Source organism: Erigeron canadensis, chromosome 4 (genome assembly GCF_010389155.1).
Source record: "Erigeron canadensis isolate Cc75 chromosome 4, C_canadensis_v1, whole genome shotgun sequence".
Taxonomy (NCBI): domain Eukaryota; kingdom Viridiplantae; phylum Streptophyta; class Magnoliopsida; order Asterales; family Asteraceae; genus Erigeron; species Erigeron canadensis.
The window spans coordinates 4186344-4208905 of record NC_057764.1 but is presented as its reverse complement, the minus strand read 5'-3'; the positions used below and the strand labels follow the sequence as shown (position 1 = coordinate 4208905).

Below are 22562 nucleotides of genomic sequence, written 5' to 3'. Positions count from 1 at the left end.
TTATCCATAATTTCGTTTAAAGCCAATCCCCAATTGTCCAACTGATCAGCTTAGTCAAGATATCCATTTCAAAATCCCACCGTGCCATCCACCGTATAAGTTTACGACCTTTGTCATGATCGATATTACTATTCCAAAACCAATACGCTAAACGCCTTTCAGTCTGTTGATCGTTATAGAATTTGACATATTTGATTACATTCAATTTGGTGTTTTTTTACAATCATCCCCAACAAAAAAAAAACTTCATGTGAATTTGCATTTCGCATCCTTATTTCTCGTCTGTTCCGAATGTAACACACATTCATAACTTTAGCAGTAATCTCTATACATTCAACAGTGACCCTTATGCCTTTGGACACAATCTTTATGCTTGTAAAACCTTCAGAATATATGAACTGAAAGTCTGAAATATCTATAAATCGATTGTGATAGATTTGTTTAACTTTTGTATTTGAAGTAGTGAAATCAAACTAGAAGCCATCATTAAATAGAGCTAATAATAATAATAATCTCTTAATATATATGGACTCAAATACTGAAATTGTCAAATATCTAAATTCTAATTCTATAATGTGAGAGGAAAACGAATTCTTGCATAGAAAAAACCACACGTTTAAAATCAAATAGTGCTGTAAATTAGAACCTCAATCGTGGTCCACTATAATACGTAAATACTTATTTTGGATAGTGATAGCACCTCAATTTGGATATATAAACTGGATATAGATGGATTTTTGATAGATATATATTTCTGTTTATTGGTGTCTTAAAGTTTAAGTCAAGTTTTTTTTTAGTTATGTGATGTTTTTTGTTTTGGTGATTTTAGATTGGATTTCTTGATATTTGGAGTATAAAATATTTTGTTAGTTGCTCTCAAGAAACATTTCATTTTTTATGTTTAAGATTATGTAGATAATGATTTGTAAGGAAAATTTCATTGTTTGTAAATAACGATTTGTTTGTCGAGCTTTTAGTCTAAAAGTTGAACATTAAATTGAAATACTAACTTAAAGATGATCAAACTATTAAACTTTTTACGTAAAAAGATAATAATTTGTTTAATAGTATCGATTAAATTAATATAGAAAATCTTTATCTTTGTAATAAACTAAATTTTATTACTACATAAATCTAAATAGAACCTCCCAAATGGAACCCGCTTACCTAAAAAACCGAGTCATATTAAATTCACTCCTTGAATAGAACCCGACTTTATAAATGATCGTGTCATATTAAACCCTCATTTATTTTACTTGTAAACAACCGGTTCATATAATAGCTATTCCCCATAAGGAACCCGCAAACCCAAATAGAATCGGGCTTGCTACATGAGCATGTCCTATCATTATATTAGGGCTTGTTTGTTTTTTTAATCATTAAGTGAATGAATTGATTAAGTGGCTGAATTAATAAATAATGTTTATATGGATTAAGTCAATACAGTTGTTTTTTATTTATTAGGTCAAGAAAACAAACACTTTTAATAACTTAATGGATTAAGTATTTTTGATTAAGTCATGTCTTAACTTATTAAGTCACAAACAAACATCACCTTAGACTATTAATTAAAGGTCTAATTACTTGAAAAGCCCTTCAACTTGTCACTGAAAACTTTTTTGGGGCTTGAACAAAAAAAAATTCTATTCGAGGGAAGAAAAACGATTAAAATTTATTTTATGGAGTTCCGTACAAGTAGCCGGTTAAAAATAATTTTAAAACTTAGTTTCTATTTTTTAAACATATTTATTGATTACATGGAAATTACACATCATTAATTATTACTTTTTTAATTTCTCATTTCATCTACCGGTTCACCAACATTTTGATCCACAACCAAATCAAAATTAGAAATTAAATTCATCAAAATTGAAAACAAAACCTTCGAAACATAAACTAACCTATCAATGCAACTTCTCGCGATTACAAACAAAAAGAATATTTACAAACATATATGCTTCTGAGTTCTCACAAAATTATAAAATAAGAGTAAATCATATAAAATCTTGTTTATATGAAAATAAAGAAAACTTAAGAAACATCTTTAGTGTTTCATTGGTGGCTTAACAAGTGGCTTTTTTTTCCTTTAATTCTTGTTGCCTCGACCCATTATCATGACCGGAGCACATAAAGTCCAATTCGACAAAATCCAAATAAAAATCAAGAAATGGCGGTGGTGGGCGGTGGGTCGCCGGAAATTGCAAGCTACTCGTTATATATATACACACACCATCAATAAAGTATCAAAGGTGAAAGATATCCATATGGAATTTAACCGAATTAAACCAAAGTGGATCTAAAAATTCGGATCTTTGACGACGGTGATGGCGGAGAGGCAAACGACATAGATTTTCCAGCGGGTTGGGTTAGATCAAGGATAGACAACATAGATCAGGCAACCCACAACTTTCTCCGGCGTCGGTGACGGTGATATTTCAAACCCATCATTATTATCAAAATTTTTCATAAAAAAATGACACCCAAATGCTCCCTTTTGATATGTATATATGTCTTCACCCTAATTTATTCATCTATAGTAATGATTATTGTTTGTAATAAATATTATTTGATCGAGGGTAGGGAATATGATTATGAAATAAAAGGGTCATTTGGGTGTTCAATTTTATTTGGTGTAAATGAAAAGATGAGTTTGTGACTATGTGAGTTTGGTAAAAAATCAAATACGATTTATGAAGATATGAAAAGTTGAGTAGATGAATTGATGATGTATATGACCATCCATATCAAGGGTATCCATAGGTGATTTGTGATGACATGGAGGATGTTTGTAGGAAGGGTATTGTTGTAAGTGATGAGGTGGAAGGTATCCATCCTTTGGTGTTTGTAGAGAAGGATGGTGAAGGATGAAGGTAGATGACAAAAATTGGATGGATGGTGAATTGCTTTGGCAAAAATTAGTTGGGAAGTTATTTGGTTGTTTGTAAGAAGGATGGTTATATTATTATTGTGGGTAAAAGGTATTTGTGGGAAGGATGGATAAATCTAACGTGACACAGTGATTAGGATGTTTGTTACATGGATATCATGTACTCATGCGGATAGTCTAATAAATAAAGATATGTGGATACGTGGCCTCCAAGGTGTCAGGTTGAAAAAAAAAATCTTTAACAGCCTAATTAGAGTCCACGTTAGCTTTAACAGGTTGCGATCCCGCTAAAGAGATTTTAGCCGTTTTTCTTCATCTGAATAGAACTTTTTTTTATTGAGCCCCAATAAAGGTTTCAGTAACAAGTTGAAGTACTAATTAGCCCAATAAATATATCAATTGTTGATCGGTCATATTGATTCAACAGGGCAACTAATGCTTTCAAATGAATATCTACCTGTCAATATGTTTTAAGAGCATGAAAATGCAAGGACCATCCAAATTGTCCAGCCAAGGATGCTAGTGAATTTAGCCTGCCTTTAACACGTACTTCAATATAAGTTGCATTCAAGATAACCACCATTTGGTTTTAGAATGAAACTAAAATCATGTAACCAGGCCAAACCATTTAGACAACACCAAAGATTTCAGAACCAATCCATGTCTGTTGATGCCCGCAACTGAAGTGGTTATGGTTCAAGGTTTAAATGTTTACAAAGGTGTTTGCATGCATATTTCATTGGTTCTTTGTACTTGTTTTCTCTCTAAATTCAAAGAATTATGCCAGATTCTTTGAGGTCATATTCCTTAAAATACAACGCAGTCTTGACGCTACTGACCATACCAATAGGAACTAATTTGACCTGAATCGACAGAAATTATTTTTAGCACGTAAGTATAAAAAATGCAACATAGATTGACAATTAAAAACATACTTGGATGTTAGATCAAATGGCAAACCCCAATATCTCACAAACCTAATTGACATAGATTGGGTAGGATCCATCTTTGAAACGCCGATACATCTGATTTTGGAACGAAAACATGTCAGCCTTTTTCTACCATTTGAGTTTTAATTCGAAAACATATCAGTGAATCACCTCCCTCTACCTGGACAACAGCCTGAGCTCGAAGAACCAGCGCGCAGATACCCATTAGCAAACAACAATCAGAAGAACTTAAAACAAGATGAACTGTTTCACTTTTATGGTTGGCTGCTCATGTCTCATCATCACATATATATTTATAGCAAGATATGTCATACAAATATCAGTCAGGATCTAATAATAGTTTTGATTTTGGTTATGATATAACCTATGATCCACCGAAACTCCAAATAGGTAGCCATACCTGTTTCTGAAACTTCATGGAAATGTTTCCTCGTACGAAACACGTATGAAACATTCCTTAGAATTTTCTATAGATACCGAAACGTTTCTTTGAAGTTTATATACGGTTTCTAATTAATATCAAGATTTTAAAAGATTTTTTCTAATCCCCAAACCCAAATATGCTATATTATATACAATTTGATCAACATTAAAATTTTTATATTCTAAAACCAATTATTAAACACTAAACATTCAATGAGTGATCACTAATCAAACATGTATTATACAGTTCTACATATATAATTATACATAATCTCTCAAGTCTCAAGTCTCTCTTTATGAAAAAATTGATATAATTTATATGTGTATATTTTTTTATTACCGTACCCGTATCTTGGATTTTTTAGTTTTACCGTTCCCCGTATCATTCCCGTAACCCTTTTCCGTATCCGTTTCGGTGCTATATAGGATATAACCTTATCTAAAGTCACCATAATACATGGTTCGTATTTGTTTAAAATTTTCAACCATGTTTAGTTATGTAAATTAATGGAAAAATATATAAATAAATAAATAATAAGAAATGTTTATAAATTATAACTTATATGTATATCTATATCAATCTATACTATACTATCTTATAAAGCATTTTATCATTTTTTTATAAATTTCACAAGATGATTTTAATTACCTAAATTACTCTCTTTCTCTATTCACTAATTTAAACATCTCTACCTAATATACTTATAATAGCCTTAAATTTCAACCACTCAATTTTTTTCTCTCTCTTCAAATCTCAACCATTCATTTTTTTCTCTCTCCTTCATAAATCATTTTATTCCTCTAATTTATTCAAAATCTTTTATCTCAAAAACCGTATATTGATAAATTATAAAAATTGTATTGGTGTTCTTAAAATTTCATGCTCTTTCATTAGAGATGTCATTCGATATACTTTCGACGAATTTTTAAATCCGAGTATGTAGCCTGTACAGCTAAGGTATTTGGCTATCACACTCTATGATTTATCGATCACCTCCTATGACCTATCACCCCACCATCTTACCACCGCATTGCGCAGGTACTATTGCTCGTATGTATATATATGTATAGACCCAAAAGCACCTACACTGGCCATAATCGGACAACCTCTTCACTACTTCCAAGACTTAAAATTCAATGATAGCAGCAAAACTTCCTAAACCAGACTAGAATAGAATGGACACACTATATTATAAATAACAAATATATTGTAAAATATAGATTACGATCAAAAAAAGGATTCATGGTGAAAAAATTCATTACGGGGTTGACAGTAATTATAGTAAGTTTTCTTAATGTTAACATTTTAATTTCTATATAACTAAGAGAGGATATTTTTTTGATTAGTTGACAATTAAGAATAAATGTCATGTAGGATTTTTCATTATATGTCATACCTACATTAATATATGTCATACCTACATTAATTTCTTAATTTTAAGCATTTTTTTAAAAATTATCTTTTATCCTAATCATCGTTAATTAATAATAAAAATTTTGAAAAAATTAAAAAAATAAACCTTAATAACAGTTAATATGTCGGCTAAACAAGTTAATATGTCAGCTAACAATGTTAAAATCTTCCTCTCAAATTTAAAAGTTTTGTCAAATATTGAAATTGGACAAGTCAATCTACTTTTTAGATCAATTTTTATATTAAAAAAATTCATACTAAACACGTAAATTATTAATTACATATTATGTTAAAAAATTCATTAGTTATAGTCATTCTGTTTAAAATAATAATAATAATAGGAAAATAACTAATTCTCCTAACAAAATAGCTGAAAAATCCTCCTAACACTCTAAGAATTTGACATGTGGTATCCACTAATTCTCCTTCATAATCTTGCCCCCTAATGTTTCCACATGTCATTATCCAATAGTTAGAAGGATCTTTAGGCCATTTAGTTAGGAGGATTAATCATTTCCCATAATAATAACCTTCTCTTCATATAACTAGAAAAAAATAATATTTATTATTATGTGACAATTATTTAGGGGGCATTTCTTAATATCTTAGCAATTTGTTCTCGGCATGATTTTCAATTTTAAACTAACAAAATTTTTTAGAAATATTCCCATACATCGACTGTAATATAAGATACAACATCAATTTTATTCGATATGTTTTCCATATAGGTTTAATCTTTCTATATACCTAAAAGATAATATGTTTTTTTCTAGATGACATTTTTAGTTTTTTTGTCACGTTGGATTTTTAATGAGGTGTTATTTTTCCATTTAAATTGTTATATCTATATTCTCATATAAGATCTTAATCATCAATTTTAATCTTAATCATTAATCGTATCCTAATCATTAATATTTAATTTTCTAATTTTTATATAAGTACAAAGATTATATACATTGTATTACGTTTTTTATTTAATTCTATGATAATTATTTTTTATCAAATAAGATTGTTAGTTATATAATGTTAGTTTTTTGAAAATTATTTATTATATTATACTTAATAGTTATATATCATTAAATTTTTATGATTTATAAATAATTGTGTTTCATTAGTCATGCTTTACATATTTTGATGTATATCATATATTCATAAGTAATAATTTTGTTGTTTCTATTATATTATCATAAATTATGAATAATAATATAACTATCAGTTATTATATTTTTAATTTATGTTTCAATTATTCCGGACATCTAGTTATATTATATATCTGTACGTAGGGCTAAATAAAATGTCACATGTCCATTAAAAGATATATAATGAATATTGGTAGATCAAAGCATATATAAGTACACATATAAACATACATAAAAAGATCATGCAGAAGCGCATCGAGAGAAAAATAATTATAATAAATCGCCTTTCATTTTGACCCGCCATGACTAACCCCTTGATTTCGAGCTTTCGCGCTGGACCTCCAATGGGTTTCATGCCAGCCGCCGACACGAAAGAGCTTTCAGTCAGTCTTTCACGCTTGCGTTGAAGATGGCCTAACAATGAGATGTTTCGGGGAAGTTGGCTTATGCTTGTGTAGTCAATATTCAACTCTTTTAAACATTCTAAATCTCCTAGTTCCTCGGGCAGATTGTCAATCTTCTCACACCACTGTAAGTTCAACGTTTTGAGATGCTTCAACTTACAAATGCTACCAGGAATATCTCTTATCTTATTGCAATCTGTAAGATTTAATACTTCCAAAGATTCTAACTTGCCAAGGTCGTCGGGTAACTTTTCAAGACCAACACAACCTTGAAGAATAATAGATGTGAGATGTTTCAACTTACAAATGCTACTCGGGAGATCTCTCAAACACTTGCAATAAGACAGATCTAATTTCTCCAAAGATTCTAATTGGCCAACATCCTCGGGTAACTTTTCAAGGGCTTGACAACCTTCAAGAATGATAGATTTCAGATGTTTCATGATACAAATGCTCCTCGGAATATCTCTTAACCCCCGGCATTTCGCAAGATCTAATACCTCCAAAGATTCTAACTGGCCAAGATCATCAGGTAACTTCTCAAGAAAGTTAGAACTATGAAGAGTGAGAGTTTTCAGATTTTTCAACTTACAAATGCTATCAGGAAGATGTTTAACAAGTGTACAACGTTTTAAAGATAACTCCTCTAAATGTTCCAACTTGCCAAGGTCCCCAGGCAATTCCTCTATGTCACAATAGTCAAGCCTAATAACTTTGAAACGTTGTAAGCTACAAAAGCTTCTTGGAAGACTCTTGAGATTTCCGCAATGTTCCAGATTTAGATAAACAAGCTTAAAGAGGTTTTCAATTGATGAGGGCAGTTCAGCTATCTCACTCCCATAGATATGAAGACCTCGCAAACTACTGTTGGAGTCCGCCGGAATTATATCTGGGAACTCCTTATGATTTCGTCCAGTTAGTTTAAGAAACTGAAGTGGCTCTAAATGCTTGATAAATGAAAGAGATCTTAATCTTTTACACCGACATATACTTAAGTAAACAAGCCGTTTTAGACATCCAGTGGGAGCACGAAGTTCCACCAACTTCCGACATCCTAGAAGATATAAGCTCTCAAGATTCGGAAACAGCCCAAGGTCACAGGTCCTCAGACAATATGTATTATGCAATACAAGGTATTTTAGTTTTCTCATATCCATTCCCCCTTCCCAAAGTTGTTCAATTTTGCTATCAGAAATTTCAAGTGTGACAAGATTATTTGCACCAGATATTTTGGGTAAACGCCTATGAGGGTAACGCCTCCAACACAGATACCGTATTGCATTCGGGAGGTATTTGCAAACTTTATGATTATCCCTAACATAGTCAGAATAACTGCTACCCACAGTAGCATAATTCACAATGAGGCATCTAAGATTCTTCATGTTTAAAAGACCTGTCAAATCAATATCAGGTGTGACTTCCATACGAATACATCTTGTCTCTTCCGTACCCTGAAATTCAAAAACAAAAACCATAAAATTTGTGTCACAACTAATAAAGAATAGGGATAAGTACCCCAAAATATAACTAAGTATGGTCAAATGTCTATTGTAGGAACCAACTATCAATTATGGATATTGTATGGAAGTAACTTTGTAAAAGAGTCTAAAACATTAAAAAGTGACTTGTTCCATCATTAGCCGTTAAATACTCTATTTTCTTTTTAATTATTTCCGACGTGGAATATGTGAGCCGGCAACTAACAACAAAAACTTACATATAAAAATAAACGTTGGATCAGTTTCTCATTTCACACACTTTTACACACACGACAATTCCAAACCAAATCCACACATACAACATACGAAATCCAAAATTCGTCTTCGATCGATGTCTATTTAACTCTTCCACTGCTATATCAAGGTATGTCCTTCATTTATCTACAAGTAATTCATGTTTTGTAGCCGATATAGAAAGGGGGAAAACCAAAAACCCTAACTTTTCATTTTTTTCAATTTTTTTTAATTTTATTTCAATTGCTTTCTATGTGAGAATATGCAAGATTCAATTCCTCATATGTTATTTGACCACAAATACTAAGTATCTTTAGGAAGACTGTTAAAAGTAAGTGTCATCTCTTGAATACTCCTAAGTCCTAACAGTTAATAAAATGTGATAGCTTGGTTCACTGCACAGTAATGCAAGATGAATAAAGGGATATTACAGATAGGATAAGTATTGTTGTATTGCTGCTTGTGTATTCTTCTAGACCATAATAGAAGGCAATTCAAAATTGTTGAGTTGTGGAAAGGAAAACAAGTAGACCCGACAGTTATCAGATACAGGAGTACGGGATTACAGGTTCAGTCACCACCAGCTCACATATTCCACGTCGGAAATAATTAAAAAGAAAATAGAGTATTTACCGGCTAATGATGGAACAAGTCACTATTTAATGTTTTAGACTCTTTTACCAAGTTACTTTCATACAATATCCAAAACTGATAGTTGGTTCCTACAATAGATATTTGGCCATACTTAGTTACATTTCCAGGCAATTAAGTATTTACCGGCTAATGATGGAACAAGTCACTTTTTAATGTTTTAGACTCATACCAAGTTACTTCCATACAATATCCAAAACTAATAGTTGGTTCCTACAATAAACATTTGACCATACTTAGTTACATTTCCAGGCAATTAAGTATTTACCGGCTAATGATGGAACAAGTCACTTTTTAATGTTTTAGACTCTTTTACCAAATTACTTATATACAATATCCAAAACTGATAGTTGGTTCCTACAATAAACATTTGACCATACTTAGTTGCATTTTCAAACACTTATCCCTAAAGAATATGTCATTTAATCACGAATTAGAAGTAAGATGAATTCTTACAATGTCACGAGCCAAGACGTGTTTGATTTCATCCTGAACCCACAATCGGCTATGTCGACACGGGTCATCAGGATGCGAACGACGTACAATATTCTTGCCCATTTCTTCTATATGGTCATGCATGCATATTTGTTCATAACGCTGACTTTCATAAGGCAAGTCATAATCAAATTCAGTTTTATGTACGACTGTAATGGTAATAAGAGATTTTCTCTGAAATCCACAACCATCAAGCATTCTTATAGCATCCTCTGTTTTCCAATTTTTCAGAAAGCATGCAACATCTAGGAATATTTTCTTGTGCTCATCTTCCAAGCTTTCATAGCTTATTTCGAGTTTTTTAACAGTTTCCTCCAATGGAATTGTTTTGAGTCCTGCTAGTGTATCTATCCATTGAGGCTTCTCTTTACCACACAATAACGAGCCCAAAACTTTGACTGTTAATGGAAGACCATTAGCATAACGTACAACTTTGAGAGATTCCTTTTCATACTCTCTAACTGGGATATCTTTCCCAAACGCATACCTACTGAAGAGGCGTGTCGCTTCCTCATCTGATAACAGATGAATATAGTGGATCAAGCTCACCCGATGTGATAACAAAACTTGCTCATCTCTTGTTGTAATTATAATTCTACTTCCAGGTTTAAACCAACTATTATCACCTGCTAATGCCTCAAGATGGCTTATATGATCAACATCATCTAGAACAACAAGTACCCTTTTACCCCTCAACCTCAATTTCATCATGTTTATCCCATCATGAACACTACTTACGGTTATGCATTGATCTTTTGATACATCGGCGAGAACTTGATTTTGCAGCGAGTTCAAGCCTGACAAGGAGGCTTTTGAGACGTTCTCAACAAAGCTTCTAGCTTCAAACTGAGTGGATATTTTATCAAAAATGGCCCTGGCCAAAGTTGTCTTACCAGCACCTCCCATCCCCTTGATCCCTATCATGCGAACATCATCCAAACCAATTTTTAACAACAGCTCGAGATCCTGCATCCTCTGTTCTATGCCTACTAACTTTTCATCAATGATGTTCGAATTAAATGAACATAACTCACGCGAAACCTCTTCAACAATCAATTTAATCACTTGACCTTCATGTCTGTATATCACAAAAGATCCAATTAGCATGTGGAAGAACGGACATGAACAAACATATATTTCCTCCCACACACAACATGCACCAAATGGAAAAAAATATTAAAAATAACGAATGAAGGATTACCCATCAGCAATATTTCTCAAATCCCAACCAGACAGATTGGCTGTCTCTTTTAGAGCCTGTCTCCATACTCCAACCTTTGTTTCATTTTCATGTATGCAAAGTGCTTCTCCAACTGACCCACTTTGTCTGCGGACTTCAGTTGGTTCGACATCATAGAAAACAGGGTATGCAGTATGGTCTTTTGTCTTCTGACACTCCATTATCTTCAAAAGCTCATTTAAGCACCATGAAGAAGATGCATAGTTGTTAGAAAAAACTATGAGGTACAATCTTGAGTCTTGAATGGATTGTAAGAGTTCGTCATTGATCCTTTTTCCTTTCTCGACTCTCTGGTCATCCTTAAAAGTACGGATGCCTTGTCGGTCAAGAGCGACATAAAGATGATCAACAAAAGTCCTACGTGTGTCTTCACCACAGAAGCTTATAAATACATCATATATATAGTCCTCCTTGCCGACAGACGCCATTCAGGATTTCAAGGTAATGCTTCACTAATCCAATCAAATCCTTGAGAATAGCAGGGTATGATTGTACAAGTTAGATAAAATCAACCTATATGTTTACTTTGATATGTACCGCTAAATTTCATTATCATTGCATACTCAGAAAGTTAGTGCTTTACAAAGTAATTACTTGAGGGGCAAAAGTCACCAAATAATTGTTTGTTACGGACTTACGGTATATATACACATTTAGAATGGCTTTTTTGAGCCTGTAATAATTTACTGAGTACTGTTTTGAACATGTAAAAATTAAAGATATATATATATATATATATATATATATTTAAGGATAATCTTACCTGGAAACTACTGGAACCTTTTTTCGTGGGTCTCAACAACTCAAAATTTTATTCTGGTAAGCAAACTTCACCCGGCCGGCTACTTTCTTTTAAAGTGTTGACTTTTCATATTTTGTAAACTTTTTTTTGACGTGTTGACTTGCAGGGACTATCGGCTGTGAGGATGTTTAGAGAAGGATGACGGCGAGGATGATTTGGGTGGAGGAAGATGGATGGTTTTTTGGTTGTATTCTTGGAACCGCCGGAGGAAGATGAGTGTCAGTGTCAGTTTGAAGCTTTCACGGAAATGAATTCTTTCTAGCGATATATTTTTATTTTTTTTAACCTTTTTCGTTTTGAATGGCAAGAGGCAGAGTTTTAATTTTTTTTTTTTTTCCTTTTCTTTAAAAGTAATTTTTCTTTTTTCTATTAACAAAACAAATACAACGGAACATGATAGTAACGCATACGAAAAATATAAACAAAATTTATAATTAGTTACTATATTAAACACATGCAATAAATAATTGTTGTCATAAAATTTCGGTTAAAAATAAATAGTACATCATACAATTTGAAGTATAAAAATACAATATTATAATCATGTATTTTAATGTAAACTTATTTATTATAGGAATAAATATATTTTAATCCTCTCTAATTAACAATTTTTAAATCATGGGGATTATGACCTGAGAATGTACTTAACAATGTCAAAATGTCTATGTTTTGTAACTAACCAAAAAAACGTTTATGTAATGTAACAAACTAACCATTTGCGTCTATAGTGTGTAAGTTACCGGTTACAATTGAAAAGTAACCGGTTGTCCCTAATATTATCCATCTCAGCTGCCATGTAATACATAATATTGCTAATAAAATCAGTATTTCCCTCCTTTTTCACACAATTATTCTTCCGCATGTTTCTCTCTCTTTGCCCGCCCCCTTTCCTCTCCCTTCCCTCCATTTTCTTCTTTCTCCCTCCTTCAATGGCTGCTTCATCTTCATCTTCATCTTCTTCTTCCATTAACAAGGCTGTTTCGTATATGTATTGTAAATGTGGTGAGAAGATGCCCATCCTCACATCTTGGACTAGGAAAAATCCTGGTAGGAGATTTGTAAAATGCCCTAAAGTAAGTATTTTCCTTTAATATTATGTTTTTGTAATCATAATTGAAAACATTAACTGGTTTTAGTATTACTAACCGATTCAGGTGAAAAGTGCGTCTTGTACAAGTTTTTTCTTTATTGATGAAGAGATAACAAATGTATACTATAAGGTTTTGTTGTTTAATCTCACTCACAAGGAAATCGGTTGGGTTTTGAAGAATGTGATTCAAGCAATGAAATGTTTCAAGTGAAGAATGAGTTGTCTGGTTTGAAGTCAAAATTGAATGTCTTTGATAAAGTCTTTTATTTGTTGATTGGAGTTGTCGCATTGCTATGTGTAGTAATATTCCTGCTTGTGAAACTGTTGATTGCAAGTGAAGAATGAGTTCACTGCTATGTCTTTCTTTTTTTGATTTGTAATATTTTGTCTAATGGAATGATATTACCAAGTATTTCTAATTGCATGATATTACCAAGCTTATCCATGAGATTACAAAACAACTGGGAAAAATACTACATATATTAACAATCACAAACTGCATACGATATTTCATTGCAATGCATACCAAAAGATACAAGTTTTTGACAAAAGACTGGTGTCAATGCACATACATAATTAACTAGTTAGTGTCACAGCACATACAATGTGCACCCAAAAGACCATAATCTGCACATATTTAGCTAGTGGAAACCCATTTTAATTTTCATCAAAAGATTTTTGTATATAGATCATAAAACAGTTTCACTCAACCCAAAATCTGCTATGTCTCAAAACCTTTGTCTCACTGGAAACCCTTTTCTTCATGTTTTTGTATATGGTCACTTTCTTCTTTTTTGGTGCTTCATTGACAGATTGTTGTGTGCCAACCACAGGTTGTGAAGGCCTTGGTGCACACATTGAAATGGTCTCATCCACTTGTGTCATTCTTGGTTGATCTCTTATCAGCATCCCAGATGAGCCAAGACCACTTGCTAGCCAGTTCATTATCTTCCCAAACCCTACCTTGGCATTGTATCTTCATCATCATCCACACCGTATCTTCATCATATTCTCCACTCCACAACCGTATCTTCATCATATTCTCGACAATCCTTATCACACCGTATCTTCATCATATTCTCCACTCCACAACCATGAAAAGCAAATTAAAGACCAGTTCTTGACAAACCGTTTCATTCTGTATATAGTGAGCAAACACTTCATACCCTATTTTTAGGGATGTGCAAGGTTTGGTGGAAACCGGCTAAACCATTTAAACCAAGGTAATTGGACGGATTGGTCGGGTTATAAACTAAATTTCGAATTGTCGGTTTGTTTTTTTCATAAACCATTTGTACGGTTTGGTTTTGATTTTAGACATTACACAATCTGGTTAAACCAAACTGGACCATTTAGTTATGTTAATGGTAAGTTTATATTAATTATCTATATTAATAGTTAATAAATTAATATTGTGATTGTGAATTATATATTTGTTAATTGTTATTTATTAAAGTTGTCGACAACTGTCAAGTAACAGAGTTGAAAATTTTTGAATTCTTATTTTCAAATTTTGAATGATATACTATGGATGTGGTTTAACTTCGTAACCTATTATTGTAGAAAATCAATCACAAGCTAATTGTTAGGAATCACAAAATTATTTCCTAATTTAATGTATCCCTTTTCCAGTATATATATATGATTGGTCTGCACTTCTATTCTTCCCATCATCATCATTTATGAGTGCAAACATTTGTGATTATTATGTTTCTTATGTTTATTAAGACATATGAATATTATGTTATTTTATGATATCGAATCTTCAATATATTTATATATGCTATTTATATATACTCTTATATGTTGTATTTTTTTTTTAAGATAAAAAACTGTTTAACGTCCAAACCAAACCGATTTACTTGTTTTGGTTGGTTTGGTTTAACATAACAATTTGGACGGATTGGTTGAAAAATCATTAAACCGTATGTATTGGTTTGGTTGAGATTTTAGGCTAAAACCGTCCAAACCGGACCATGCACATCCCTACCTATTTTTGGGGCCCACAAAGTCCTTAATTGGTAGCCAAAGTAGTTAAAAGGATGGAACATGAACATCCCATTATAATAAACGTCGAATTCTTTAGGTTGATTCATTTCTACAAAATAAATTAAACAGGCGTTACGAATCAAAAAAAAAAAGAAAACCCTAAAAAAAGGAAAACCCTAAAAAAAAGAGAAACACTAAAAATACACGAATCAAAAAGAAAAAAACATAACATACCTTCATAAAGTGTGGATGATGAAGAAACCCTAAAAAAAGTGAATTTACGATGGATTTTTGGTTGATTTTGAGGTGGAGAAAACGGTGGGTAGGTTTTGAGAAGATATTTATGGATCCCAAAACTTTTTTTATTTTTGTATAAGTAATTTATAATTTATAATTAGGGATATATACACGTCAGTTAAGTCAAACGAATATCGGAGTCAAAATGCCAGTTGTACAACCTTTTTAAGGATTAAGCACGTGGGTGACCGGCTAAGTGTTACACCGGTAAACCTTTACACACTATAGACGCAAATGGTTAGTTTGTTACATTGCATAAACGTTTTTGTAGTTAGTTACATAACATAGATATTTTGGCATAGTTAGTTACGTTTCCAGGTCATAATTCCTAAATCATGCAACTATGTAATAATAAATGGAATAAATTAAATTTAAATGCATAAGGCACAAGTGCAAAGAATTGATTTTAAAAAATTAACAATTGATTGAATAAGAGTTAAATAAAATGTAAAATAAGATCTTCTAAAATTTGAAGGATGAAAAGAAAACAAAAAATCACTATATTGTTTTTATTTAATACTAAAATTATTCGATACAATCGTTATGTAATTCTTACTCTAGATTTAGGTTCGTGACAAAGTTTAAAATCCTGAAAGCTTTTATTCACAATATAATCCTTAAATAATGGACTTTTACTAAGTATTTCTCTTAAATAGTATCAGAAATAAACAAACTTAGTTGACATCCAAAGACTTAACCTACATTAATCCTATCTTATCCTCGCTTAATAATAATAATAATAATAATAATAATAATAATAATAATAATAATAATAATAATAATAATAATAATAATAATAATAATAGGTGAAAAAGATCAATATGATTATAAAAAATGATTATCTTATAAACTTTAAACAATAAAATATATATACTAAATAGTAACTTAAGCTATGGTAATAAGATGTTATGTAAATATAATAATATTTAGGATAGAAAATTTGAATACTGTTGTACATTTAAAATAAAAATAAAAAAAACTATTAAAAATATGAAAATAGATAAACCGAAATAAAGATGAAGATGAATATAATTATAATTATAGTAAATATAACTCATTGTTGAAAATTTTGTATGCCAACGAAGCTTAAAGAAATAAGATTTCATGTAAATAAGGTTGGGTATTTACTCTTCCCACTATGTGGGGCCCCGGTGGGTTTGCTCCCAATGTTGTGGGTTCGTGCCTCGGCTGACACAATCCTTGGGTTTCCCATCTAAGAATTTTCCACAAGGAGGGGGGCGGTTGAGAGACTGCAGCGTATGCTCAGCATCTCGTGAGGTCCAACGATTGTTGGTTAAAATTGCCTCCAACCACGTTTGAGTCAAAATACACCTTTCAAAAAAAAAAAGATAAATGATTATATTTTAGAAAATTGACACATAAGCAAAAATCATAATTGTCATGTAAATAAGGTTGTCACATAAGAATAAACATATCTTTTCTTAGTTATATAGAAAAATTATGTAAATAAATTGTTAACTATTAATATATTTAGAAAAGATATGAACTAAGTTTAAAAGATGAAATGTCATTACCCATGAAATATTAAATGGAAGATAATATTGCTCAAATCTAACAAATAAGCCAAAGTTTTATTCGTTACTTAAACAAAGTTGTCAACTAAAAATAAGATCATCTTCTTTTAGTTAGATCGATAGACAGGAGCGGAGCCAGGATTTCGGATTAACGGGGGCCAAGTGATAGAAGATATCTTAGTGACATTTTTAAGGCGTAAAACTAATTCAATTACAACTTACTCGTACTACACTAATATAATTTAGTTATTGATACTTATATCCAACATTTAGAAAAGTTAAAGAAGAAAGGGTTATATTAAAGTGTTTAAAAAACTTGAAGGTTATAAGTGAAAATATAAAATAAAAGCATCTATCTTTTTGACCCACATCCAAATTAGCACTCATATCTTCTTCTTCAACAATATATATCTTGTCATCCCCATTTTTATACATTAGCATCTCCGATTTTCATATTTTTGTACTCATTGAAAGGGGCTAAACTCTATAAACCTCAGAAAATCTTCATCTAGACTATTCGCATTTACGTCTATTGGGGGAGGCTTGACACCCCCTTGTCTCCGTCACTGTCGATAGATATACTATATATTAGTCCTGTTGACTAAATCAATCATTAGATTTAATTTAGAGAAAAATACATTTTTCATCCCTCAACTTGACAGCTTTTGTAAATAATGTACTAAAGTGAAGAAATAACACTCGTAGTCCCGGAACTTATCAATTATTCACATTTATTACTCTGCGAGAAATCGCTGTCTATTTGAACTGTTAAATGAGGGGCAAATTCGTCATTACACTATGTTCACCTTCTATAACACATTCTTCTTTTTCTTAGTTTTCCTTTTCAAATTTAACACACTAAAACCAAAAACTAAAACAAAAAATTGTAACGGACTCTAATAATAATAACAAAACCAAACCAAATCATATCTATTCATGTATATAACATGACTAAAAAAAAACAAACACTTCAACCATCGAAATTGATCGATAGATGCACATATCTACAAATCAATATTTATATATTAATATTAATATCATGTATTTTACATATATTTGGAAAGAAATCAAAAGGAAAAAATTTACCAAGTCTGTACAAAAAAACAAATCAAAATCTCTACAAAAGAAATCAAACTCAAATTCATATGATATTATTCGTTAAAAAACAGGGGTTACAAAAAGTCTAGATCATCAGACTCCAACAACCATCATCGTGATTCGTAACCATTCGACCACTACGCTAGGAACCTTCATCCGACCAGCACGCAACCACCACACCGGCAACCACCATCTCACCACTGTGACCATCGAACTCTTTCTCCAACAACTGTTTTTTCCAAAATTCGACCATCGAACTCAGATCTATATACATGAACACACGAATTGTAGATCTTTGTTACTGCAGATGTCAAAATGGAAAAATACCTTTTTGATCTCACCCAAAGGGTGATATATAACATTAGGAGCATCGATAAGTTTTATCGGCATGTATTCCGGCAATAGAAGCCAAGAAAAACTTAGATCTAGCCTCAAAATCGAAAACCCCTAAATATTCCAGTTAGGTTTCCGGTGAAGACGAAAGATTGGCACAAGAAAAAAAAAACGGTCACAAGTACACGCTCCCAACGTTCACAAGGATCAGCCAAAACATGCCGATATATATAGTCAAAACTAGCCGATTAAACTTGCCAAAACTAGGCGATGCATGTGCTATAGGTTTACCAAAGAGCCGATGCAAACCGATGGTTTTTGCCGATATATCTAGTCGACTACACCCTTTCCCTAACATACACTACACTTCCATTTAGATGACACTGAAAAATCAAAATTTTGGAGGTAGATTTTTTTTTACAAATAGACTATCACTGAAACATCTTGTTTAGTTACAATCGATGGAATATTTGTCTATTTCTTGTTTTAAATTTTAAGGCCAATGTTTTGACTATGTCATCTTTTTGGTTTGGTCATTCTAGATTTAGATTTTTTGGTTTGTATGTTTTTTCTTTTTACCTTCTGTTAGCTTTCATTGAAAATTTCATTGTTGGTCTTAAACTTTTAAAGAAAACCTTATATTTTCTTTAAAGTTTTTTGCAATATTATTACTTTTTAAACGAGTAACTATTCTACCATTATATTATACGAATGCTTTGATGGAATTCAAGATTTCAAAAAAACTCTCCCAACAAGCGATCGATATAAATGTAGGAAATGAGACTTGAACTTTGATAGAATAAACTCAAGGTCAAAAAATAAATTATATATATTCTAAAAAGCAATATGCAATGTACAACTTTTGAAGCTTAATGTACGACATCTTTTTAACTTTTAACAACTTTCATTTTACACCCTAAACTTTTAACATTTTCAATTTTAAGGCTTTAACATCACCTTGGTCTATTTTCATTTGCACCCCCTAAAAAGTTTTTATTTCAAACTTTTGCCCACATCAAAGTTTTCGTTTTCAAACTTTTGACACAAAACTTTTGGGTTCTATATTTCTATCAAACAACTTTTACATATTTGCATTTTTACCTTTAAACATTTGGTTTTGATGATTTTTTTTTCGTTCCGCTATATATAATTGTATTTAATATATAACAATTTAATCATTGTTACGCTTTATGTTAATTTAACATTTAAAGTAAGATACTTTATTACATCACCGTCGTCATATTTTCATTATTTGCATTAACATAGTTATTTTGTGTGTGTTTTTTTTTCTTTAATACATCTTATTATTCATACTGTTTTTATATGTTTTATTTTCTTTATAACAACGATTACAAGTTATGTTTATTGATGACTTTATCATGTTTATATCCAACACTTTATCGTCAGAAAACCATGTCCCTAAGCAACGCGAGGGCAAATTTACTAATATATTCTATAAACCAATGTGGGTGAAATAAAAGATTTGGTTTTAATAACACACCATAAAATTGTTCATACATAAAAATAACCATTTCCTGAAATTAATTTTCCACTACAATTTCATAATTCACAAAGTCAAGCTACATGAAGTTATGTTAAATTAGTAGGTTCTCTACAACTTCATAATTCAAAAAAAAAAAAGATAATAATATTATTTTAGTAGATTCTTTACAACTTCATAATTCGAAAGGTCCAGCCACATGACAAACTTGTTCACCTGCAGTAGAAATTTTTGATGAAGATAAGACAACTTAGTAAAGCATTTTACACAATTTAGTCAAAAATACAGGGGAAATGCGTACCATTCATTAGCTAACTTTATTTTCCTATATAAATGTATGTTCTTTTGTTACATCTCTTTAATATCATATGCCCTGCTGCATCAGAAATTTCAGCGAACCACTTAGGTCTTCCGGATGACAACATCAGAAATCCAAATAGGGCTCCACATCTGTATCCTATCATCACCCATATCCATGTAAAGCCGCTCTCCTCCTCATCGCTATCAACTTCAACCTGTGGTTCATGTGGATTCGGGTTGCACATTTTGTGTTTGTGCACCGAATCCGAGGTTAGAGTGGTGGTTGATTTAAGGTGAATAAGGTTGTTTATTGGCGATTCCCAAGTGGTAGAGTTTTGCCTCTTTACGCCAAATGAGCTTATTCGTGATTTGTGTATGGTCTTTTATGCCTTTAGTGGGCTCCGTAACCCTCTTTATATAGAGGAAGATATTCTTGGAAAACAAGTAGGCGACTTAGGGTTTCCTAAGTCTTAGGCTGGAGATATAATTTCCTTAGTTATTGACTGAAAATGATAAGGCCAAATCCCGAATTTGTAGAAGAATGATCCTTATCTTGTTATGTTATTTGTAAAAGCCTTCGTGACGGATAACCCTTCGTACCATACAGTTAGGTCCTCCATACCGCTGGGAGGGTACCATACAGGGTATGCACTATGGTCTTTTGTCTTCTGACACTCCATTATCTTCAAAAGCTCATTTAAGCACCATGAAGAGGATGCATAGTTGTTAGAAAAAACTATGAGGTACAATCTTGAGTCTTAGAATGGATTGTAAGAGTTCGTCATTGATCCTTTTTCCTTTCTCGAGTCTCTGGTCATCCTTAAAAGTGCGAATGCCTTGTCGGTCAAGAGCGACATAAAGATGATCAACAAAAGTCCGACGTGTGTCTTCACTGTAGAGTTTAATTTTTTTTTTTGACCTTTTTCGTTTTGAATGGCAAGAGACAGAGTTTAAATTATTTTTTTTTACTTTTCTTTAAAAGTAATTTTTCTTTTTTCTATTAACAAAACAAATACAACGGAACATGATAGTAACGCATACGAAAAATATAAACAAAATTTATAATTAGTTACTGTATTAAACACATGCAATAAATAATTGTTGTCATAAAATTTTGGTTAAAAATAAATAGTACATCGTCCAATTTGAAGTATAAAAATACAATATTATAATAATGTATTTTAATGTAAACTTATTTATTATAGGAATAAATGTATTTTAATCCTCTCTAATTAACAATTTTTAAATCATGGGGATTGTGACCTGAGAATGTACTTAACAATGTCAAAATGTCTATGTTTTGTAACTAACCAAAAAAACGTTTATGTAATGTAACAAACTAACCATTTGCGTCTATAGTGTGTAAGTTACCGGTTACAATTGAAAAGTAACCGGTTGTCCCTAATATTATCCATCTCAGCCGCCATGTAATACATAATATTGCTAATAAAATCAGTATTTCCCTCCTTTTTCACACAATTATTCTTCCGCATGTTTCTCTCTCTTTGCCCGCCCCCTTTCCCCTCCCTTCCCTCCATTTTCTACTTTCTCCCTCCTTCAATGGCTGCTTCATCTTCTTCCATTAACAAGGCTGTTTCGTATATGTATTGTAAATGTGGTGAGAAGATGCCCATCCTCACATCTTAGACTAGGAAAAATCCTGGTAGGATATTTGTAAAATGCCCTAAAGTAAGTATTTTCCTTTAATATTATGTTTTTGTAATCATAATTGAAAACACTAACTGGTTTTAGTATTACTAACCGATTCAGGTGAAAAGTGCGTCTTGTACAAGTTTTTTCTTTATTGATGAAGAGATAACAAGTGTATACTATAAGGATTTGTTGTTTAATCTCACTCACAAGGAAATCGGTTGGGTTTTGAAGAATCTGATTCAAGCAATGAAATGTTTCAAGTGAAGAATGAGTTGTTTGGTTACAAGAATGAGTTGTTTGGTTTGAAGTCAAAATTGAATGTCTTTGATAAAGTCTTTTATTTGTTGATTGGAGTTTTCGCATCGCTATGTGTAGTAATGATGGAAGAAAATTGTGTAGAAAAAAACCAATTGAAATTGACTTCTTTTTGTCACTTGTGGTCAATAATTGTTTTTAAACGTAAGATTTTGGTTGTAAAGTCTTTTCTAGTACCATTATTGGTTATCTTTAATTTCGTTTAAAGCCAAACCCCAATTGTTCAATTGATCAGCCAAGTCAAGACATCCATTTCAAAACCATCCACCGTGATGACACATTTAATAAAACGTTTATGCCTAAAATAACCTTC

At 31.7% G+C, this 22562-nt stretch overlaps 2 protein-coding genes across 2 annotated transcripts; both read right to left on the bottom strand.

The window, feature by feature from the left end:
- Positions 1 to 6982: 6982 nt before the first annotated feature.
- Positions 6983 to 8692, bottom strand: LOC122596850 (disease resistance protein RPV1-like). The gene has a single exon (XM_043769499.1). The coding sequence runs from the start codon at positions 8690 to 8692 to the stop codon at positions 6983 to 6985; it is 1710 nt and encodes a 569-aa protein (XP_043625434.1).
- A 1335-nt stretch (positions 8693 to 10027) lies between these two features.
- LOC122596849 (TMV resistance protein N-like) lies at positions 10028 to 11370 on the bottom strand. The gene is made up of 2 exons (XM_043769498.1): positions 11298 to 11370; positions 10028 to 11174 (listed from the first exon to the last, which is right to left on the bottom strand). Exon 2 carries the CDS (start codon positions 11066 to 11068, stop codon positions 10028 to 10030), a length of 1041 nt encoding a protein of 346 aa, XP_043625433.1. The 5' UTR covers positions 11069 to 11174; positions 11298 to 11370.
- Between the last annotated feature and the right edge of the window lie 11192 nt (positions 11371 to 22562).

Excerpts from the sequence above, each read along its gene's own strand:
- LOC122596850 (XM_043769499.1), bottom strand. The coding sequence starts at position 8,692 with ATGGTTTTTGTTTTTGAATTTCAGGGTACGGAAGAGACAAGATGTATT.
- LOC122596849 (XM_043769498.1), bottom strand. The coding sequence starts at position 11,068 with ATGCAGGATCTCGAGCTGTTGTTAAAAATTGGTTTGGATGATGTTCGC.